At 41.4% G+C, this 25137-nt stretch overlaps 1 protein-coding gene across 1 annotated transcript in view; it reads left to right on the forward strand.

The window, feature by feature from the left end:
* The first annotated feature begins 4032 nt into the window (after positions 1-4032).
* DCX (doublecortin) overlaps positions 4033-25137 on the forward strand; it is a 149985-nt gene continuing 128880 nt past the window's right edge. Inside the window, exons 1-3 of the mRNA XM_081564034.1 lie at positions 4033-4217; positions 4555-4940; positions 14191-14531. Coding sequence (XP_081420160.1) covers positions 4033-4217; positions 4555-4940; positions 14191-14531 — 912 coding nt within the window. The remainder of the gene's footprint in view (positions 4218-4554; positions 4941-14190; positions 14532-25137) is intronic.

Genomic DNA, 25137 nt, shown 5'->3' on the forward strand with positions numbered 1-25137 from the left:
TTTCTGATAGGTAATTGTGTTTCTCATAGGTAATGTAAACTAGTGATTGTGTGTGTGTGTGTGTGTGTGTGTGTGATGATGGTCTTATTTCCTGACCCTGATCCTAAAGCTGAGTTTGATTAACCCAGACCACAGCCCTTCTCCTTCATGATTTTTGCAAGATACACATTCTTGTCCTGTCTTCTCAGTGAATCTTCAAGTTCTTCAGGGGCAGCGGACTGACGTTTTCTTCTCTGCATCTTTCAGGTGGTACTGGGCAGGCACATTGAACCTACTCAAAAGGTCTTACTGGGATATTTCCCACAATGGGGTTGCTGCACTTTTTCTTCATTCTCTTCACTCCAGTGAACCTTCACTCATGACTCTCCCTTGATCTTCAAAGTTGTCTTCCACACAGAAAGATGCACTTTCCCCCTGGACTCGTGCCTGAGACATTCTCTTCTGCCAGTGTTCCTTCTCCTCTGAGCAAGTGAGACAAAAGGTTTTGATTAGTAGCTGAGAATTCTTTGAGAAGAATTATGTTGGTGAAATAATCTAGTCCTGTTTTTGTAAAAGATTTTCCCATAGAACATAAGTCTATTGAATGCTCTGGGAGAAAAAAAAAAAAAAAAAAAAGATCCTGAGTTTAAAAAAAAAAAAAGGCAGGAAGCCCTTAATACTAAACTGCCTTCTCGGAGCCTGTGTGTGTGCTAAGTCACTCAGTCATGTCCAACTCTTTGAGACCCTATGGACTGTAGCCCACTGGGCTCCTCTGTCCATGGGATTCTCCAGGCAAGAATACTGGAGTGGGTTGCCATGCCCTCCTCCAGGGGATCTTCCCAACCCAAGGATCGAACCTTCGTTTCCTGCACTGGCAGGCAGAGTCTTTGCTGCTGAGCCATTGGGGAAGCTCCCTTCTTGGAGACTTGTACCATATTTTAAGTATATTAAAGGCCCTGAGATATTTATGATAAAGAAAACAAATCTCATTTAGCCCACCACTTTTCAAACATATATGACCAAGGAACCTTTTTTCTGTTCTTAAAGAACACCTATTAACATCCACATACCTCACACTAGGAAACATTGATCTTATTCACCCTTTGCTCTCTGGTATACATAAAGCAAACAAAGTCATTTATCCTAGACTGTCTTCTAAAGACATTTTGCTTCCACACTAGTGTTTAAAAGCCTAGACCGTGAGGAAATTTTCTCCAAGATCTATTCCAAATCCTTTATGTTTGTTTTAGTATCCCATCCATTCTTATATCTTCACCAGAAATAAAATGATTTTGAATTGATCCAAAATCAATTGTTGTGTATTTACAGAATGCTTACTATGTGAAATAAAACAATTTTTAAGACATTGGCCTTGCTGGACAAGGAAGTTACAGCCATTGGTTAGAATTTCCATATTTTTCTGCTTCTATTCCTTGATATTTTTCTGCCCTTGACCCAAATAACCCTGTTTCCAAGAGGTGGCCACAATGTAAGGCAGAAACAAGTGGAAGAAAACAGGGATGCTGTCCCCTGAGGTACTTATGTAGAAACTAGGAGAGCAGCAGCAATGTGTTAGGAGGACTTGACTGGGCAGGTGGCACACTTGATGCTGACCACCCAACTAAGATAGATTGCTTAGGCTTTGCTGAGCTAGTACCTTCCAGAGAAGAAAAATCATATTTTTTTATCCTACTTTAAGGCAGCTTACAGTAAAACACGTGCATAGCAAGAGCTTAATTATAAGTCATCTAACATTATATCTAGAAAGGAGGGTTAATTACATTAAGAATCAGACAGAAGATCAATCCTGAGCACATGATTATCTCTGAGCCTCCTGGAAGCCTAGCAGAAATGGAACAATGATAATTCAAGGCCGCTGCATATTAATGCATGTAGCCTCAGTTGAAGATGGTAACCCACCCCCACTGGAGTTTCTCACTTTTCTCTTCTTGTCTTATAGTTCAGCCTGGTTTCTTGAATTCAATATGGATGTTTCCTGGCTTTGTATAACATATTTGATATAACGAAGCCAATTAGTAACAAACAGGCAGTTTGAAGAGAGAGCTATTAATACTTTTCCTGTAGCCATCAGACTAGGCTCACTTCACACAGAAAGGTCTCTGGGTTAGATTGGAACTCTGAAACTCTCTGTAAATCCCATTAACAAAACTATTCCACCAAGCTAAAAGGTCTTTGAGATCCATCTTCAACTTCATCCTCCATGAAATTCTGGAATGATTTTCCCTTGTCTTATCCCTTTTCTACTGCTTCTTAGTCTACTCCACTAACCTCATTTCAAAACAACTAGCTGTTGGATGCATGAACTAAAATGCTATGAAGAATTCACATATTTGATTGTTTTTCTGTCAAGAAGGTTAAATGAAGAGAGCTACAATTGCTAAGAAGGTTGGTTTGACTACCTGAGTCTGGCCCCCAGGCAGATTAGGCCAAGGTTTTGGCCAAGTGAAATTGCCAATTGCCTAAAAGAAAAGACTAGCACGTTGCTCATTAGGGCATTCTGAACTTGCCTGTGCAATCTTTTTGCTACCCTGCAATTTCCTGTTGGTTATAAATGAAACCTTTCTAGCTGTTAATGCAGCCTGTGAATTGAAAAAAAAGCATGTAATTAATCAAAGGAGGTTGGGGGGGATTCACTAAGCCTGAGTAAAGGGGAGAAGCTGGACAAGGCACTAGGACCTAGAAGGCATCTATCCACCCTGGCAGGAATTTCTTGCTTGGAGCTCAGACAACAAAGGCATAGAGAGATTGGTTTTCTTTCTCTCAGCATCTCCACCCAACCAGCAGAAAACCGGTGAGTGGGGCTTTGGAGTGATTTTCAGGGAGAATGTAAGAGATGTCAAATGGAAAAAGCACAAGGCAAAGTGCACGCTCTCTCCCTCTCTCTCAGTGTGTCCTCTCTCTCTTTCTTTCTCTTCTCCCCTCTTTTTCGCCTTATTCTATTGGATTTTTTTTCCTAAGCCTCTACCTGGGATTTTCCATTGGAAAAGTGAGTTTGATGTTCTTTTGTTTTCACTGTGATATTGATTTTAGAATAATACTGCCCCGGATTCTAAAGCAAAGCCCAGTGTTGCTGGCATGCCTGGGGAAATGCTTGCTACTTGTTTTGAGGAGGTGGGGTCTCTTACACTGCAGGTTGTCTGACAGAGACAACGCTGAGCTCAGCACAGGTCATGGTGACATTGGAAGAAAAGAGGGACCGAGCCTGGCAAACCTGCTAGGCACCAGTCCTCCTTTATTGCCTGTCCTCCTGGTCCCCTGCAAATATCTCAATGTGGCAGTGTGTAGCAGCTGAGCCCCGCGTGCTTTGTGAGTCCTTTTATCCCCATCTGTGCAATGCATGTTAATAGTTTGTTTCCTAGGCTGTCACTACCTTTGCTAGCATTTGGGGCTTCTTTTGTATTTGGTTTCATATTGTGATTTCCTTTCTTTCTTTCATTCTTTCAGCAGAAAGGGGGAAAGTAAATCTGACAGATGACCATCTTTTGCCTCAGCTAACACACCTAAGCAATAGACAAATTTGGGGTGTGCTGCCTGCTGTGAGGGTGAAATGCCCCTTCATTCAGGGTAGAAACCCAGAACAATGGAAGGTGTGCTTGCTTCTAAAGGTCCCATATGCTGTTCAGGGACTCATTTGGGAATCTTTACACAATTAAAATATTGCATTAAGAGGTGGGGCTGCATTGTTGATGGGAGGTAGAGCACCTAGAGAAAGCGGGGGACTGGGGGGGGTGGGAGGAAGGATTTTGCGGCCAAATGGTACCAGGGCTAAAGCAGAACAAATAACTTGTTAAATAACTGATTTTTGTAATCCTTTTTTTTTTTTCCAGCTTATTTCTTATGAATGTCGGATAGCTGCACCAGCTTGGTGGGGAAGGGGTTTGATGAATAGCACAAAGACTGGCTGTTCCCTAGAGGCTGTGGCTTTAAAGGAGAATCCTACTTTATTCTAGGGGGGAGGGGATGCACACATTAAAGTAGGAAAGGGGGCTTGGAATAAAATTAAAACACTACTCTTATAATTATTTCACTGAAATGAAAAGATCGCTTCCTGAGCTAGAGATGCTAACCTTGTCTAGGTCCTTCTGTTCCCTTCAAGGGGAATTTTGTCAGGCTATGGATTCATTTACAACCGTTAGTCATGTGGGCATGTGTGAGGAAACAGATGCCAGTTTTAATGTATTTACCCCGAAGTTACAATTTGATAGGAGCCACTGTCAGTAAGTCCCAGGATTTTAAGCGATTTCAAAATCCCTCCCTCTCCTCTCTTTGGAACAGTGCCCAAAATGCCTTCCTCCGCATCTCTCACCCCCACCCCCACAACCACCAGCACCCCTCCAGCCCCTCCCTCTTCTCTATTAAGATCAATATTCCTGCAGGTCAGGGGCAAGCAGCAGATGGGTCATGGGCTTTTTTCAACCAGTTCTTTTCACAAGCAGCAGATTGCAGATCTGGATCTGGCTAATATTTGAATTCCTTTCTTTTTTCCCCCTCCTCGCCCCTTTTCTTTGCTTCCTTTCATCCCCCTCTGCCTCCCTCCTTTTCTCCAACACTCAGGTCTCTGAGGTTCCACCAAAATATGGAACTTGATTTTGGACATTTTGACGAAAGAGATAAGACATCCAGGAACATGAGAGGCTCGCGGATGAATGGGCTACCTAGCCCCACTCACAGCGCCCATTGTAGCTTCTACCGAACCCGAACCTTGCAGGCACTGAGCAACGAGAAGAAAGCCAAGAAGGTACGTTTCTACCGCAATGGGGACCGCTACTTCAAGGGGATTGTGTACGCTGTGTCCTCTGACCGTTTTCGCAGCTTCGATGCCTTGCTGGCTGACCTGACACGATCTCTGTCTGACAACATCAACCTGCCTCAGGGAGTGCGCTACATTTACACCATTGATGGATCCCGGAAAATTGGAAGCATGGATGAACTGGAGGAAGGTAATTCAAGGAGTGGGTGGTGGCCCTTGGTGGGGGGGGGGTTATTGTTAGTTATGGTTACATTTCTTGGCTTTGATTAAAAGAAATTGGGAACTATGTTTGTTCAAACATGAGGGTGATGCTGAGACTTCTGATTCTGTAGGCATAGTCAGAATCATTAGCCATTACCCTCCATGGACTTCAGTCTCTGCTGGGGTGAAGTGTGGCTGACTATGAGGATGCATTGTGTTGATCTCCCAGGGTATACAAAGAAAAATCTGAATTGTATCATTTACTCTAGAATTTGTTCATTGTTAACTCTAAAGAGCACTATTGAGGCAGACCATAAAATCCTTAGGGGTATAAAATGAGGAAGGAGGTTTGGTTGGGTTAAGAGATAGAAAACATTATATGCTTATATCCTTTGAACTGCTGAGAGACTCTTGGTGAATGGCAACTCATGGAAATGTGCACCCTAAAAGATGGACTTCCTGAACGTATTCACAAAGGATTATACTTTTAGGTAAGTGGTCAATGCTCAGCTGTTGCTTCTAAAAAGCCCACTTCAGGGTGTGTCCCTCGTAGGTATGTCTGGTATTTTAATAAACATTATTCCTATTAGAATAGTAACTGACTCACTATACCTAAATCTGTATTTAAACAGATTTCTAGATTTTGGTTCTGCAATTGAATTTTATGACAAGATTGCTGAAAATCCTGACAACCTGTGCACCCAACTCAAAAATAGGGAAAACTCCAGCTCTTGCCAAAACTTGCTCAGCCATGATGTCTTTTTCATGATCATGTAGAGAAATAGATCTGGGGACATGTTCTTAATATTTTACTTTATCAAATCAAGTATACTGAGGATGCCTCCCCAGCCTACTTTTTCATGGGTGTAATATGTGTGATTTGTTTAACCTGACAATACTTTAAAGGACATTTTCAAGAGTCCTTCAAGAGTCCTTGTGATAATGAAAATGCCCCCCCCCAACTTCTTCCCATTCTCCAACCCTCCCTTCTCATTCTTTCCATTCCCCTGAGCAAAGATGAGTTTAGAACAGGCAGATCTCTAAGGAAACCAAATTCTGAAACAGCTGGCAAAGAAGGAGAAACAGCACATTAAAGGACTTGATATGGCAGTGCCCCGCCTCAGATTCACTGCTTCTAGGTTTCTTGGATTCCTAAACAAAGGAGCATGAGGGCTTCCCTTGTACAAGAGCACATTCTTGCAAGGAGCTGCTGTTTCTCAAGTCAGGTCAAGTGATTTGGGGCCAGTTACTTATAAGAGCCAATGCCCATATGGCTGCCAGATCTGGGTCTCAGGGTTCAAGTCTGAGGTTTTCCTCCAAGTGGACCTTGAGAAACAATGCTGATGGGGCTTGATTATTTGATCAGGTGCTGGAGGGCCAGGAAGAGGTTAATCCTAGGCTTCTGAACGTTGAAGGATTGGCCATCCTAGCAAATACTGTAAAAGAAAGGCGAGTCAGGGCAAACTTGAAGGACTAGAAGCTGAATCCAGGGAGCTGTCCAACAGAGTAATCGATAGGGCGTGTCTTTTGTCACTGTAAAATCCACATCTCAGTCAAACTGGGGGGGGCTGTTTTCTCTGTAATAATTTTCATTAACAAAGCACCTGAATCACCAGTATGTCCACATTTCTACTAGCTGCTATCTTTTAAAGACCAATATAGATGCACAGGCAGAATTCTGAATCAAGTGCCATTGTATTTGGAGCAAGGATTACAGTGTTCTTGTGTCTGATGTGAGAGATATCATGCAGAGTTCTCTCTACCCCAAATATGTTTTTTAACATGTCTTGCTCAAAGACTAGCTCTTGGTATTGATTTTCCTTCCTGGATTTGTGTGTGTGTGTGTGTGTGTGTGTGTGTGTATGCACACGTGAGTACGTACGTATATGTGTATTGTGGTGTGTGTTGTGATAATCTTAGCTGAATATATGTAATAAATACAATTTTGAAGACTGCAGCTTTCTTTTCTCTTGATCCTTTTGAGTTCTGCTAGATTGGACTCCTCTCATTTACCACTCTTGGGTGCAGTAGTAGTACTTCCTGGTGAATTCCTGGTGAGTGTGCAGAGTGTGAATTTATGCAGAGTGTGACTAAGGCTCATTTGCATTTATTCACATGCCACAGTCACAGTCTGCTGTGGCGCTCAATGCCCTCTGAATCCTGAGTACTGTGATTCAATCAAGGAAATTCTAGGATATTCCTGGGATAGCACTGAGAAGTGTGACCAATTTTCCATCACCATTGCGCCTAATGGGAAAAGGCACAGATATGAAGAGGATAAAGAAAAGGGGTCTTCAGGACTTCCCTGGCAGTCCAGTGGTTGGTACTTTGTGCTTCCACTCCAGGGGCCAGGGGTTCAACCCCTGGTGGGGGAACTAAGATCCCACATGCTGCGTGGCACAACCAAAAAAAGGGGGGGGCAGTTGTTTTCGCTCCTATTTTTTTGTCCTTTTGCAACTACTCATGTAGGAATGGAGGATAGAAGTCTTTTACTTTGTTCACCTTTGGAAGAGGTTGAATGAATGATTAAAACAAATAATTTACACATTGCTTTCCAAGAGACTTCAAATTGAAAAGTTTGGAAAGATCCCTGGGGGAAGAGTCAGATGCATTGGGTTCTTGTCTTAGAGGCTGAAGATTATAACAAGAAAATAAATTCTTAGAATCAGATTTGGTTCAAATCCAAGCTCTGCCACCTGCTAGCTTGTATGAACTTGGGGAAACCATTTAGGCCCCCCGAGCCTCAGTTGTTCATCTGTAAAGTGGGCATAACTGCTTTGAGGGTTAAATGAGACAGTGAATATAAATTATTTAGTATTCTGCCTGGCACATTAGCAGTACTCAATAAAGGGTTGTAGTTTAGTCACTCAGTCATGTCCGACTCTTTGTGACCCCATGGACTGTAGCCTGCCAGACTTCTCTGTCCATGAGATTCTCCAGGCACGAATACTGGGGTGGTTTGCCATTTCCTTCTCCAGCGGATCTTCCTGATCCAGGGATCGAAACCGGGTCTCCTGCCTTGGCAGGCAGGTCCTTTACCATTAGCACCACCTGAAAATTCCAGTAATGGTAGATGTTACTATTGAGTTGGCCAAAAAGTATTAGATTTTCATAAGATGGTACTGAAAAACTCAAACGATTTTTTTTGCCAACCCAATATTTGAGTCATCCTAGTTTATAGCTGGTTAAGCTACATGACTATAGATTTCTTCTTATCATCACTGTGACTAATGTTCTCTCTTTTTAAGACAACTTAAAAAAAAAAAAAAACAAATGTATTAGGGTTTAGTATGCATACTGTAAAATGCACCAACTGAATTAAATGAGTTTTAGAAAATTTACCAAGTGGTGAAACCATCATCATAATCTAATTTTATCCCATTTTCATCATTTCCAAAAGAAATCCTGTACCGATTAGCAGTCACTGCCCACTTGCCGTATTCTCCTCAGCCCTATATGACTACTTATCTGCCTATGTCTCTACAGATCTGCTGAATCTAGATATTTTATAGAAATTGACATCATATACTATGTGGTCTTTTGTGACTGGCTTCTTTCACTTAGAAGATGTTTTCAAGGTTTGTATGGACAGAGGAGCCTGGTGGGCTATAGTCCATGGGGTTGCAAAGAGTTGGACAGGACTGAGCAACTAACACGTAACTAACTTATACTATGCATCAATACTTCACTCCTTTTTTAAAAAATTTTTACTTTTTTGGATGCACTGGGTGACATGTGGGATCTAATTCCTTGACCAGAGATTGAACCCAAGCCCTCTGCCTTGCAAGCGCAGAATCTTAACCACTGACTGTTAGGGAATTCTCCATTCCTTTTTTTAAAGGAATAATATTTCATCATATGTATAGAGCACACTTTGTATATCTATTGTAATATTCTTATTTGTAAAATGAGACTAGTAACACCTGCCTTCTGTATCGATTAGAGTGATTATGAGGATAAAATTAGATGATAGATATGGAAACACATTGACAAGGTAAAACTGCAGCTCCAAGGGACTATTATTGTTCATTATATAAAAATAATAATAATAATGATGCTAGTGAGAGGTTGGAATTGCCAGTGGCTCCCAAACCTGCCTGCTTTTCAGAATCTTTTAGGGCTTTAGAAAAATATCAATTCCTGGGCCACACCCAGGAATTGACTCAGAATCTCCAGCATGTCTTTTTACAGATTTCCCCAGGTGAACTTTGCAAGCAGTTAAACTTGGGAAAGTACTAGAGTAAATGATCTTGATGGTCCTCTTTAGCTACCTACAATACTGGGTATTCCTGGGAATACAGAAATCTTTTTGTTTTTTGACTTGTTTATCTTAAAGAAATAATGGAGCATAGAACATACTATGTTTCCAAATGGCCACATTATGAAATATTTAGCCTAAATCAAATGAAATGGAAACCAATTGGTTAATAATCACTATGGCCTTGTGGCACTCCTTTGTCTATTGCCTCTCTAGTCTAACTGCCTGCCACTAGATACTGAAAGTAGTAAGGGGACCATTTTGGACCAAAGTCAGGTTATTGATGTCAGTTTTTCCATAGTTCCTTGGTTACATGAAAGGTCTTCGTGAAGCCATACAGAATGTGGCCACATATGTATGAGCTGCATTACCAGTGTATCAATGAATGAAATCCAAGAGTGGCTTTTTTTTTGTTTAATCTTTCATTAGAGAATTGTTCTTCCCTCATGTTCTTCCCCGTACTGTCTAATTCCTTCCCCACTTCCTTGTATGTAAGTACCCAGATCAATCTTTATGGTATCATCTTGAGCATTATTATGCAGACCCTGGGACAAAATATTTAAAATGGTACGGTCTTGTTGAAAGATCTGTATGGTGACACTAGCTATGATCCACTTTCTTTGCCATAGCTCATTTGTTCCAATGAGATGAAACCACTTTCTCACTAATTTATCTTCTAACTACTAAAGCAAGCACATTGTCGAAGAGGAGGATTTTAAGATACCTGGGAGAGTGATACATCACTAATAGATCTGAGAATACAATAAAGTGCCATTTAATATTTTCCTTCTGGAGGGAGGAAGCCCGGGAAAAGAGGAGAAAGCCCAGACAGATGTGCTTTTTGCACTGAGAAACTATAAACATATTTAATGTTTTTGAAAATGGAGTCCTCCTGAAAGTGAAGAGAGGTAGACATTAGATCATCTTGAGGCCACAGCTTGTTCCCTTCCTGCCCTTTCAGCTTTGCTTCCATGACTTCATTTCCTTACCCCCTCGCCCTGAAGCAGATTGTCGATTCCAGCAAATTGTCACCTTGCTTGGCTCTGAAGCCAGCTTTCCTTTTTGACTTCCAGTGGGTGGGAAATGGCTCCTGGAAGCTGTGGCAGGAGTAGAACCCAGCTGCAACACCCACCCCCCACCCTGGCTCCAAGTGCCAGGCAGCTGGACCTGCAAGAAGCTTCGAGCCCTGGCAACACACGTTGCAGATGCTCACAAAATCAGAACAAGGAAACCTTGATCAAGAGAAGCAGCTCATTTGTTATCTTTCTGGAAGAGGAGAGTCCTTAGTAGGGGGCATCTATTTCTTTAACAGGCCATTACCATAACAACTCTGTCTCCCAAAGTCTGTTTGGGATGGAGAAGAGAAGAAAATTCCTTCTTATAGACCTTTATGGCTGGAAGGAACTGAAATGTCACCTAGCACAATACCTTCTATTATAGACAGAAAAGCTGTGACTCAGATATTAAATGATTTGCTTGAGGTCAACACAACTTGTAAATGCCTGGCTGGGATTTGAATCTAGGTCTGTCCGACTTCCCCTCCACCATCACAAACATCCTGCCCTCTGTTGGGGGATGCAGATAATGGGTAAGGGTATGCATTATGGGGTCCGAGGTCCTATGGAAAATCTGTACCTTTCCCTGAATTTTGTTGTGAACCTAGAACTGCTCTAGAAAAAGATACTCTTTAAAAATATTCTGCCCTCGATGTGTACCAGCAGTGGCAGCAAGTGGCTTTGTTTGGTGTTAGCCATAAAGTTACCACATTTGTCACTGAAGCAATCGGAGGCCTCCTCTCAAGCAGCAGGAAATATTATCTTTGAAGCATGAGTCCCATGCAGTGCTCATATTCTATACAGATTATGGCACAGTTCCAAGATGGCTGCCCTTGCTGCTACTTCTTTTCTTTCCTTCAGCTTCTACTCCTCCTCTTTTCATCTCCTTTCTCTAAACTCTTTCTTCTTCCTTTCCCTCTTTGCTCTTCTAGTTCTCTCTCTATTCCTTCAGATTAGGGCCTTAATAATAGTGATGGCTGGCATTTATCAAGTGCTTACTATGCACCAGGCCGTGGGCTCAGCTTGAGCCCCAGAACAACCTTCAGCAATAGATATTGTTATCATCATCCTCACTTTGCAGACAAATAACTGAAGTGAAGGGAGGTTAGGTAATTTGCCCAAGGGTGCACAACAAGAAAATATTGGGGAACCCCATTCTGACTGACATCACATCAGCTGCTCTTTTTCCATTACTTCATATTGGGGCCAAAAGGAAAGAGAGTGGAGAGACTAAAATGTACTGTTGGAAAGTGTTCAACATAGATTTGGCTGAGAGCTGGGCCCTTGGAAAAGTTCTTGGGTGCCATATGATACTATAGCTGTCTGCCATCATGTTCATTTTCATCTGGGGTGGTTAATCATACTCATAGTTCAGAGGCTTAAGAGGTTTAAGAGATGGAAGCAAAAAAAAGTCTGGAGTCCTAATAGGGCTACACAGCTGACTCTCCAGAGGAGACTGTAGATGAGTGAAATCATAAATATATAGCCTCATACATTTGCACACCAACAGTTGTCTGACAGAGTTTTAAAGTACATGACAAATTATGGAAAACATCTGACTCAAAGGCACTGACCTCTTGGAAGGTACCCGTGCATCTGGTAGAGTGGTAGGGCAAGAGGCCATTTCTAGCGTGTGCGGAATATTGGTTGTAAATATATGGAGGAATTGAAAGGGTCCCTTCATCCTTTAAGTCAAAAATTAAAGACCACACCCTCTAATCACTTCAGTTGGATTGAATTGCCAGTGGGAGCCAGAGAAATTAGGGTTTCTTTTGGCTGAGGTCTTTGACTTCCCCATCCTGGCTGTGCATGCAGGCACAGAGTGCAGGAGGGGGCCTGTGCTCACCTACAAACCCATGTCTTGGTCTCTTTGTCAAGACAGAACACTAGCAGCTCCCGGGACTCAGAACAGGGTTGGAAGTTTACCTTCCCCCTCCACACTCACATCTAAATGTCCTCAAAGGTGCCCTAGAGAATCTGACTGAATCTTCTCTCAGCACTAACTGAGAAATTTATTAATTAACATGACTTAAAGTGTTTGGTGCTACAGCACAACAATCAATATTGCGCAAGGAGTGAATTACCAGCCTGGCTGAATGTCTGCTCGGTTCTCCTGCTGAGACCAAAGGAAGAAGAGCCATCAGATTATAATTGTGTTTAATGCTTTCTTTGCACCGGCTTGGGTTGATTTATTTATTTATTAAACATTCTTACTGATGAGTTAAACCTGATTAAATCACACTGGTTTTCTGCAGCTTGACCTCTGGATTAACTTTCGTATACCTTGAGACTAAAGTGTTTTACTCGACAAATTCAACCTTTTCCAATAGTCTCTCCCCCTCCAGGCTGAGCCTACCTCTTTTCTTCTTTTCTCCAGCTTCTAGTCCCAGGTGTAGGATCCCTTCCTCTTGCCTCTGGTCTCTGCCTTTCTTCCACTGAATTAGTCATTTCCCCTGTGCATGCATGCTCAGTCACTTCAGTTGTGTCTGAGTCTTTGCAACCCCGTGGACGATAGCTCACCGGGTTCCTCTGTCCATGGGATTCTCCAGGCAAGAATACTGGAGTAGGTTGCCATGTCCTCCTCCAGGAGATCTTGCTGACCCAGGGATCGAACCCACATCTCCTGCATTGCAGGCGATTTTTTACCACTGAGCCACTGGGGAAGCCCAGTCATTTCCTCTAGCCCATGGTAAATGTGACAACTGCACTAGATCCCTCCGATCCATAAATCAGGCTGTATAATGTATTTTCACATCTCCACCTCATTACTTGTGGCAGCCAAGGGTGAGCACTGGTGAAGATGGCCCTGAACACATAGAGCTAGCGTGTAGCATTTGGTAAGTTGGAAAGATGGGGAGTGGGTAGTGAAAACAGGGGAAAGCATTTCTCAAGCAAGAACTAGACTTGCAAACACAAGAAATAGTGTGAAAAATGTGTGTGTGTGTGTGTGCGCGTGTGTGTCCAGGTTGTTATCTAGATACTTTTTCTACCTGCCTGTGGGGATGATCAGTAGAAGACACAGTTATATACATACATGCATACATTCACCACACACACACACATTTCACATTTTAGTATTCTGATGCTTAACCATATACTCTGTCCAAAGTACAGTCTGCTTTCTTGGCCAGTTTGCACTGTATGCCCAATATGAAAGGTTACTTTGGTCACTTTAACTTGGAATAAAAATGTATTAATTTTGAAAGTTCTCCCCAGTTCATAATATAACAAAGTCATGGAGCTGTGAGTCCAGAAATAGGATGGGAACATTAAGAAATAGAGACATGTTAATGGAAACTTACAATACCATATGTAAAATAAATAGCCAATGGGAATTTGCTATATGACTCAGGGAACTCAAACAGGGGCTCTGTAACAACCTATAGGGGTGGGATGGGGAGAGAGATGGGAGGGAGGTTCAGGAGGGAGGGGACACATATATACCTATGGCTGATTCATGTTGATGTTTGGCAGAAACGAACAAAATTCTGTAAAGCAATTATCCTTCAATTTAAAAATAAATTAATTAAAAAAAAGAAATAGAGACATGTTAAAAAACACTCCAGTAATGCCCCTAGACATTAACATATATCCTAGAAGTTAATAGACATTTCAATTCCAGTAAAACAATGTCAAGCTTGAGAACCCCACTTGGTAGATTATACTTAGATATGTTCATTGTCCTTGGGACCCTTAGCTTTATAGGATTTTTCACTAAATATGCCATTATAATGAAGACTATTTTGCTGATTACTTGCCCTTGAATTTGAATGAACCAAACTGTTAGAGAGCCTAATTAGGAATGGCACATGAAGCTTGTTATTATCATCATTTCTCCAAAAGTCCTACTCCAAGGTCAGTGTGTATTAGTCTTGTTAGAATAGTCCATATACCTGCTATTAATCACCATGTATTTCTTCCCTTAGGGGAAAGCTATGTTTGCTCCTCAGACAACTTCTTCAAGAAGGTGGAGTACACCAAGAATGTCAATCCTAACTGGTCTGTCAATGTGAAGACATCTGCCAATATGAAAGCCCCTCAGTCCCTGGCCAGCAGCAACAGTGCCCAGGCCAGAGAAAACAAGGACTTCGTGCGCCCCAAGCTGGTGACCATCATCCGCAGTGGGGTGAAGCCTCGGAAGGCTGTGCGTGTGCTTCTGAACAAGAAGACAGCCCACTCTTTTGAGCAAGTCCTCACTGATATCACTGAAGCCATCAAACTGGAGACAGGGGTTGTCAAGAAACTCTACACTCTGGATGGAAAGCAGGTAGGTACTCTTTTTTTTCCCCCCCATTTGTTCTGAATCCTTAGCTGACCATCTTAAACCTCAAACATCATTTCTGGTTGGGAGACCCTTCCTCCACTCTCATTATCCCTACCTGATATGTTATGTCTCATTCGGAAGAAATGTCCATTCAGCAGACAATCCAATGGAACAGGAATCTGAAGCTTTGAAATGCAATCTGCTTCTGACTTACCAAGTAGAGTGGTCACTTATTAGCTTCCTTATCTGCTAAGAAAAGATGTATTGGAACCTAGGTCCTACACACTCTTTTGAATCTGAATTTAGCTATTGCATGAGGCAACCTTGATTGTTCAATGTATGTGACTGGAAATGAGATTTGTGCACTCATTACCTCTCTGATATTCTTAAATTAGTATTCAACATCCATTCTGATGAAAAGAAGTTGAAGTGACCACCGTATTCTATGAAAGGAGTCATATATGGGGGAAGCACTGAAGTCCCTGGCTTGTTGTCTTTGCCTCACACAAGACTACATTTTTTTCTCTCTTTTCCATGTGACATAGCTGTCTTAATTTGGCTCCACTGATGGTTTCTGTGAGAAAGGGACTATTTCAGGATCCTAAAATTAGCCCAAGAAAGATGCTGACATCTGTTCCTCTCCAAATCAGGTTCTGCATGTCATTGGTTATGTTACTAAAGTACCACCTATATTAATATCTGGGAAAGAATGCAGCCAGGCGTCTCCATCTGACAGATGCACCATTTTCTTGAGCATGGGGAGCTGTAAATATATGACAAAAAATGTTCCAAGGAAAGTGGAACAGTGGCTGGTTCCTTTGCCTCTAAAGAGAATCCTGGTCCCTCATCAGACAAGACAAGTGTGGATTATTATCAGTCCATACTTTGCACCTCTTAAAATACCTTTGGTGTTTGAACTATATAGATTCTAAAAAAAAATTGATTCACTATATCGGAATAATGAGTGTTCAAATGCAGAGCTATGTCTCCTTCTATCATTTCTATTACTGTGCACTACAAGATTTTAAGTTGCTGGGAAAATGCAAATTCATGTACATGGTGATTTGGATAAATGTGTGCCTTCTATCTGTTCCCCACCATTTTGTGATCTGAGAGAAACCTGGAGGTATTGGTTGTATGTGATTTGTGTTGGTTGTACCAAAGCAATGGGTTTGTCTGTGATGGGAAAAGTTCTAACTCCTAAGTATCTGTCTAAAGAGTATCTGTTTTTTGAGGACCAAGTATATATTGAACAGGAGCTGTCCAGGGATAGGAATACTCATCAGAAACCTCACCTCAGAGAAGTAGGGCCTAGGAATTTTATGATCAGTGGATCTTAGAGTTGAGGGTGACCTTAGAAGCCATGATATTTAATCTCCCTTCCATGGCAAGGATATAATCTACAACCATTTCAATTTCATAAAAGCCTATTTCACTGTTGAACAGCTGGAGTTTTTAGAAAGATTTTTCTAACATTAGGCATAATTCCATTTCCATGTACCTTCAGCCTCTTGAAGAAGTACAGGACAAATACAAACCAGGAACATCAGGCTGAGATTTAGAAGGCATAGTTTCTAATCTGGATATTGCCACTTACTCTGTGACCTTGGGCTAATCACATAACTATTCTGAGGCTCACGCTTCTCTGCACAAAGGGGCTAATCACACCGGCCCTTTCCATGCTCACAGGATTCTCATGAATATCAAATGAAATCATGGATATGAAAGCACTCTGGAAATCAAAACACATGATATAAATATGTGTGCATACAATTCATCATGAAGTGAGATAAAATATGTAAATTGTCAGACAATTTAAATACATATTAATAAATGTTAGCCCTCTTTCCTCAACTTTACCTATCTATCGTTCTTACCACAAATTTCCAGCATTTTATGGGATGTGCATTCTGTCGGCTGTGCATTCCTTGCCATTCTGGGATTGTTTCTAAAATAATAATAATAAAGGACACCTCTACCTCCTAGGTAAGCAAGCTCCAGTCCAGTGATGGTGGATTTTCATCCTATAGCAAGCTTTCCAACTCCTTTCAAGCATAGGTTCCTATTTCTTTGGGGAACACTTTACAAAATGCCAAGGTATGATATGGTGTGTGTACAGACACGTCAGGGAGGAGTGTGCAAGGGAGCAGAACAATGCCTTGGCAGACATCAGTGACTCTGCACTTACTGTTCATTCTCTTTAAACTGTCTCCCTCTCCCTACTCTGACCCATGGGGGTCATCTTTGAAGGCCTGGTCCCAATCTCACATTATTTCTGTAAACTTCTCTGTCTCCATCATGCAAAGTTAAAGTAATTTTAATCTTTTTTTTTAATGCTCACCTCCTGATACACAGTGGATGCTCTGTAAATGTTTGTTGATTGAATGGGTTGTTTGTGCTCAGTCTTTCAGTCGTGTGTGACTCTGCTACCCCATGGACTGTAGCCCATTAGGCCCCTCTGTCCATGGAATTTCCCAGGCAAGAATACTAGAGTGGGTTGCCATTTCCTTTTCTAGGAGATCTTCCCAGCCCAGGGATCAAACCCACGTCTCTTGGGTCTCCTGCATTGGCAGGTGGGTTCTTTATCACTGGCGCCAGACTACAGATAGTTCTATCAGAAGACATAGAGGGCTTCCAAAGGGGTTCATATTCCACCTGGGAAGCTCCTATTACTTACTTGGAAGTCACTGAGGGCAGACTTTTAGAGAAGTTTTTTCCCAAAGTATATTCTGAGGACTGAACCCATTTCCCCACTCCCAGAAGCTCTTCATGAAAGGGTTTTGTGGTCAGGTAAGATTGTGAAATGTTGCACTTTATGTACCTTTCTTAGAGACTCACATTGCCCATTGGCACATTAAATGTTCTGAGAAGTCCTGCAGAAAGGAAATCCGTTTAGTTTAGACTCAGTATTTCCCATTCTGAAGTTTCCCTTGTAGCTCAGTTGGTAAGGAATCTGCCTGCAATGCAGGAGACGTGGGTTGGGAAGATCCCCTGGAGAAGGAAATGGCAACCCACTCCAGTGTTCTTGCCTGGAGAATTCCATGAACAGAGGAGCCTGGCAGTCTACAGTCCATGGAGTTGCAAGAGTTGGACATGACTTAGCGATCAAACCACCACATTTCTCAATCTTATTTAACCACAAACATATTTCATGGAATACACCGACACACACACACATGCACACACACACACACACACACACGAGAGAGAGAAAGAGAAAGAGAGAGCACACTATGAAATACTGTTTATAGAATATGCTGAATGATTAGGAACTAACTGCTCTTACCTCGCTGGTAAGATTGTCATGCATGGGGTAACCGATAAATCAAACATTGTTATATGGTTACAGCAAGGACATTAAATAAGAGAATTTAGGGGTACAAGGACAAAACCTACTAATCACAAAATAGGTACTGAGTATACTGAAAGTGGGAGCCAAATTCAAAATTTTGGAGCCCAGCCCATTTCCCAGTTCTAGTGATGACAGCCTTCATGTTAACACCTGTCAGTCACTTTGATTACTAGTGAGTATTCTTACTACTTCGGAATATGATCTTCCTCTGTGCATGCTGAAGGCACACGTGTTGCAATGACTTGGACTTGCTTGGCTGAGATTCCATGCCTGTCTTTGGCTAAAAGTGGCACCAGGCAGAAATGACGAAGTATGGTCCAGGCTATTTGCTATGGAACGTTTTTATCATGAAGTCAGGACCATCATTTGGTTTCAGTCTTGCTCTAACTGGGTCCCAAATGGACCAAATCAAGCAGTTTTCTCCCCCTTTGTTTAAATAATGATCAGTTAAAACAGCCCAGTTGATTATACCCGATTTATTGTTGCTTCCGTTCTCATGTGTACCATTTGACTGACTGGCTTCTGATGATTGACAAGCAATCTGGACATGGCTCTCATCTCTTTCTCCCTGTTTTTATTTTGTTTGGATGTGCTTTTGGAGCCTTTGATCTTTTTAGGGCTTATGTTTTGCTGATGTAGAAGACCAGTTTCCTTTGAGATATTTGTGGTCTGTGTAGGCAGCGAAGTGGAAGTGAAAAAAGTCCAGGTGTTAGTCGCTTAGTTGTGTCTGATTCTTTGCGACCCCATGGACTGTAGCCCACTAAGCTCCTCTGTCCATGGAATTCTCCAGGCAAGAATACTGGAGTGGGTAACCATCCCCTTCTCCAGGGGATCTTCCTGACCCAGGGATCAAACCCAGGCCTTCTGCATTGCAGATGGATTCTTTACTGTCTGAGCCACCAGGGAAGCTCAGATGGGGAAGCTAACCATCACTAATAGGACGAGGTCGCAATTTACTCCTCGCTTCAGTAAGAAATTGCTAATGGAATAAGGAGTAGTTGGTAGGGCCCTGGCTACTCTTAGGGGCTATAATGGATTTCTAGGCAGTCAGGGCTTCCCTGGTGGCTCAGACAGTAAAGAATCCACCTGAAATGCAGGAGACCTGGGTTCAGTCCCTCTGTTGGGAAGATCCCCTGGAGAAGGGAATGTCTACCCACTCTAGTATTCTGGCCTAGAGAATTCCATGGACAGAGGAGCCTGGCAGGTTACAGTTCATGGGGTCACAAAGAGCTGGACATGACTGAGCAACTTTCATTTCACTTCACTTCACTTCACTTCAGGGAAAACACAATGAAGTGTTGGATGGTGATACATATTAGTTCACTCTTAGGTGAGGTTGTTCTTTTGACTCCTGGAGTGGTTGCAGTATGTTGACAAAATTATCCAACTATTAATTTCTATAATCAAGCCACATGTTGACCTTTATGGTTGAATGTCATTGACACACAAAAACTAGAACCCAAATTTCTGGTTCATTTGGTAGTAGTGGCTCAGTAGATACATGGTCTAGCCTCAAAATCATTTCCATTAAGCACAGGGCATGATGATTCTGTTAGAGATTCAGAGCTTTAATAATAGACTTTTAGCTGCAGCTGTTTCTCACACCATCCATTTTCGTGTTATACTTGCTGGTATCTCTAGTCTCAGTTTTGTCCACGTCCAGGTTCTATACAGTCACAGATTCCCTATGGCCTCAACATGCCTGGCTAAGGGATAAGTATGGCCTTTAGTATTTGTGTTAGCTTTGTTGGGCCAATTTTTAAAATTAGATGAATTTATTTTCTGTTTCTGTCTATATCTTTCTAGTACCAACTACTTGAACCAGGAATTTTAGGTCTCAGAATAACAGAAAAGGGGTTTAAATGATTCCCAGATTACCCAGAGACTTGGAAGCTAGAACAGGAATTTGAAGAAATGTTTTGAATAATAAGATGGTAGAATAGGAAAATGAGAGCACGAAGGGTGTTTGAACTGCTGTTAAGTATTCCAGGAAAGGCTTGCCCCTTCCATCTTGCTATGCTGAATAACTGGGTGCTGTGCTGAAAGCACAAAGGTAATTGCAGGCAACACAGGAAGACTAGTTGGATTTAACCTTGGAAATGTTGAGCACATTTCCCAAGGTGGAATATCTTTATTTGGCTTGTGTAGGCGTTTCTTCTCCATGCTCCCCGCCACACCCTCCCCCACCCGCGGCATCTCAGCCCCCTCCAGCCACATCTGGTCTTAGTTATACTCCTTGGCCTTCAGGTCTCCCATAGCCAACTTCTCTCCCCTCCTAGTGCTGTGTCCTGTCAATCAACGTTGGGCTCAATAGAAAAGGTCACATGGACATAAATTATGCCCCCAAAGGGAGGTCATTTATCATTGACCTTCACTTAACAAAACCAAGGCTGGAAAGGTAATGTTTGTATTACCAAAAGTTCCCTCTCCTCAACCTTCCACAAATTGGATTCCTGGAGACAGGTTTTGAGAAGATTGGCTTGAGCATGAAATAGAAAAGTGCAGAGAAGTGGAGCCAGGCTGGGCCATTTGAAAGGAGATGGTTTGCAAACTACTTTGCCATATGTAGTATAGACTTCAAGATGTCTCATACCAAGGTAGATTTTGTACTTTAAAAGCGGACTTAAGGGGATTCCTTGGCAGTCTAGTGGTTAGGACTTGGCACTTTCACTGCTGGGGCCCAGGTTCAATCCCTGGTCAAGGGACTAAGATCCCACAAACCACTTGGTATAGCCCCCTTTCCTCTCAAAAAAGAGGTCTTATGATGGAAGTGGCCCAACATCAAATATACTGTTCTTCTGGAAAGAAAGGACCAAGTATAGTCTGGTGATTGGTTATTTCTTCAGTAATTTATAATCTTCAGTTCAGTTCAGTTCAGTTGCTCAGTCGTGACCGACTCTTTGTGACTTCATGGACTGCAGCACGCCAGGCCTCCCTGTCTATCACCAACTCCCGGAGATTACTCAAACTCATGACCATTGAGTCAGTGATGCCATCCAACCATCTCATCTTCTGTCGTCCCCTTCTCCTCTTGCCTTCAATCTTTCCCAGTGTCAGGGTCTTTTCCGATGAGTCAGCTCTTCGCATCAGGTGGCCAAAGTATTGGAGTTTCAGCTTCAGTATCAGTCTTTACAATGAACATTCAGGACTGATGTCCTTTAGGATGGACTGGTTGGATCTCCTTGCAGTCCAAGGGACTCTCAAGAGTCTTCTCCAACACCACAGTTCAAAAGCATCAATTCTTCAGTGCTCAGCTTTCTTTATAGTCCAACTCTCACATCCATACATGACTACTGGAAAAACCATAGCCTTGACTAGACAGATCTTTGTTGGCAAAGTAATGTCTCTGCTTTTTAATATGCTATCTAGTTTGGTCATAACTTTTCTTCCAAGGAGTAAGCGTCTTTTAATTTCATGGCTGCAGTCACCATCTGCAGTGATTTTGGAGTCCAAAAAAATAAAGTCTGACACTGTTTCCACTGTTTCTCCATCTATCTGCCATGAAGTCATGGGACTTGATGCCATGATCTTTGTTTTCTGAATGTTGAGCTTTAAGCCAACTTTTCACTCTCCTCTTTCACTTTCATCAAGAGGCTCTTAGTTCTTCTTCACTTTCTGCCATAAAGGTGGTGTCATCTGCATATCTGAGGTTATTGATATTTCTCCCGGCAATCTTGATTCCAGCTTGTGCTTCATCCAGCCCAGAATTTCTCATGATGTACTCTGCATATAAGTTAAATAAGCAGGGTGAGAATATACAGCCTTAACGTACTCCTTTTCCTATTTGGAAACAGTCTGTTGTTCCATGTCCAGTTGTAACTGTTGCTTCCTGACCTACATACAGATTTCTAAAGAGGTGGGTCAGGTGGTCTGATATTCCCATCTCTTTCAGAATTTTCCAGTTTATTGTGATTCACAGTCAAAAGCTTTGGCATAGTCAATAAAGCAGAAATAGATGTTTTTCTGGAACTCTCTTACTTTTTCGATGACCCAGTGGATGTTGGCAATTTGATCTCTGGTTTCTCTGCCTTTTCTAAATCCTGTTTGAATATCTGGAAGTTCATGGTTCATGTATTGTTGAAGCCTGGTTTGGAAAATTTTGAGCATTACTTTGCTAGCATGTGAGATGAGTGCAACTGTGCATTAGTTTGAGCATTCTTTGGCATTGCCTTTCTTTGGGATTGGAATGAAAACTGACCTTCTCTAGTCCTGTGGCCACTGCTGAGTTTTCCAAATTTGCTGGCATAGTGAGTGAAGCACTTTCACAGCATCATCTTTTAGGATTTGAAATAGCTCAACTGGAATTCCATCACCTCCGCTAGCTTGGTTCATAGTGATGCTTCCTAAGGCCCACTTGTCTTCACATTCCAGGATGTCTGGCTCTAGGTGAGTGAGCACACCATTGTGATTATCTGGGTCGTGAAGATCTTTTTTGTACAGTTCTTCTGTGTATTCTTGCCACCTCTTCTTAATATCTTCTGCTTCTGTTAGATCCATACCTTTTCTGTCCTTTATTGAGCCCATCTTTGCGGGAAATATTCCCTTGATATCTCTAATTTTCTTGGAGAGATCTCTAGTCTTTCCCATTCTATTGTTTTCCTCTGTTTCTTTGCACTGATCATTGAGGAAGGCTTTCTTATCTCTCCTTGCTATTCTTTGGAACTTTGCATTCAAATGGGTATATCTTTCCTTTTCTCCTTTGCTTTTGGCTTCTCGTCTTTTCACAGCTATTTGTAAGGCCTCCTCAGACAGCCATTTTGCATTTCTTTATTTCTTTTTCTTGGGGATGGTCTTGCTCCCTGTCTCCTGTACAGTGTCACACACCTCCGTCCATAGTTAATCAGGCACTCTGTCTATCAGATCTAATTTATCATCTTAGAGTTTTATTGTTGATGAAATGCTGTAGACTCTGAACAGTGATGGAGCTGGGGCTTGGTCATTTCAATCAAAAACTTTGGCACAGTATTCCAGTCTCTCACACTGACTAGTCTATCAATATCCAACATTCAGCAAATGGAAAGAGCCTGAAACTGGGATTCAGAGACCTGAGTTCTAGTCTTCACTCTATTTTCCACTAGTTATATGTTTTGGGAGCCAAACAAATCTCTTTTCTGGGCCTCAGTTTTTGAGATAAGTACATGACCTACAAGAGTATTTCTTGTTCCATGTTAACAGAGTAGTCATCTTACAGTGTTGCTTCTATTTAGGTATTTTTCACCAAGCTGCTACTCTTCTCAAAGCCCTCCACCTCTCTATGCTCCTAGTCTCTCCAACTTGATGTAGTAATCACCTTGGTGGATATGTTATTTTCTAGGATTGTTCCTAAAGGGATTTACACAGTTCTTATATTCAGATCTTTCAATGTCTGTGATGACATAACCAGAGAATATTTTCAAACATAATTTTGATTTGACTTCCTTTTCTTAACAATGTGGATGATATGAGAAGCAGAGGGTGGAGGAATCACTAAACAAAACAAGATAAAAGCCAGCTTGCTAATTGTTGCAAGCATTTGACAGTGCCATTATTAAGGCATCTTAAACACAGTGGTGCTATTTTCAGTGCAGAAAAGGAATATTGCCAATGGGAGAGGTTAGCATCAGAGCTATTTCTTAAGTAATCAGGATAATCATTAAATGGGAGTTTATCAGGGAGTTGATTCCATGAACAACCTTTAAAGCAACTGGCCTCTTATTTTTAGTTCTTTATTTTCATCTTTCCCATTATTGCCATTCCCTCAAAGTGAAAGAAAATTCATTGTCTCCAAATGCAGTTTTTAAAATAGCTTTATTGAGATATAAACCTCTGTGTGTGCTTAGTCGCTCAGCCATGTCCGACTCTTTGCAACCCCATGGCCTATAGCCCGCCAGGCTCCTCTGCCTATGGGATTCTCCAGGCAAGAATACTCAAGTGGGCTGCGATGCCCTCCTCTAGGGGATCTTCCCAACCCAGGGATCGAACCCAGGTCTCCTACATATAAACCTCACACCATACAATTCACCCAATTCAAGTGCACAATCCAATAGCTTTTAGTATATTCAGAGAGTTGTGCATCCGTCACCAGGATCAATTTTAGAAAATTTTTATCATCAGGAAAAGAAACTCTACACCCTTTAGACATCATGGTCCAATCCCCCAACCACCCCTTTCTCCAGGCAATCACTTATCTACTTTCTGTCTCTTTCTGTCCAGATTTGCTCAATCTGGACTTTTAATATGAATGAAATCATGCCACATGTGATCTGTTGTGGCTGGCTTCTTTACTTAGCATGTTTTCAAGGTTCATCACGTTGTAGCATAGCATTATTTCATTCCTCTTTATGGCTGAATAATATTATATTATTATAAGAGGATATACTACATTTTATTTATTTATTATTGAATGGAAATTTGAGTTGTTTCAACCTTTTGGCTATTATGAATAAAGCTGCTATGAACATTCATGCTCAGATTTTTATGTGGACTTATGTCTTTATTTATCTTGGATAAACACCTAGGAATAGTATTGATGGGTTGCATAGTATGTATATGTTTAAAATTTTAAGAAACTGCCAGACTATTTTCTAAAATGGCTGCACCATTTTACATCCCTACTAGCAATGTATGAGAATTCTTCACATCTTGCCAACACTTGTTCTTGTCTATCTTTTTATGAGTCATTCTAGTAGATATAAAATGGTATCTCATTGTGGTTTGTTTTTATTTGCTTGTCCCTATTAACTAATGGTATCAAATATATTTTCACATGCTTATTGGACATTTGTGTATCTTCTTTGTTAAAATGTCTATTTAGGTCTTTGCCATTTAACAAATAAATTATTTCCTTATTATTGACTTATAAGAATTTTTTATATATTCTGGATACATCTTATATCACATATGTAATTTCCAAATATTTTCTCCCAGTCTATAGTATGTGTTTCCATCTTTTTAATGGCTGTCTTGATTTTTCAAGAGTGAATTTTTTTATTTTGCTGAAATCCAGTTTATTAATTTTTGTGTATCATGTGAGTTAAGGGTCAAAGTTTTTTTCCTTCCTTCTTTTCTTCATTCCTCCCTCCCTCTCCCTCTTTCTTTCTGTCTTTCTTTTTTTGCAAATGTATATCCAACATTTCCAGCACCATTTGTTGAAAAGATAAGACAGATTTTTTTAAATGTGAGTTTAATCCAAGAGTTAGAAATAGCAGTGACCCATATATCTGGCAAGTACCTTGACTTCAAAAGTCAGCAGCCAAATTCTGTGAAGTTTTCTCTTCC

This window comes from Giraffa tippelskirchi, chromosome X (genome assembly GCF_054371585.1).
Source record: "Giraffa tippelskirchi isolate mGirTip1 chromosome X, T2T-mGirTip1v1.2.pri, whole genome shotgun sequence".
Taxonomy (NCBI): domain Eukaryota; kingdom Metazoa; phylum Chordata; class Mammalia; order Artiodactyla; family Giraffidae; genus Giraffa; species Giraffa tippelskirchi.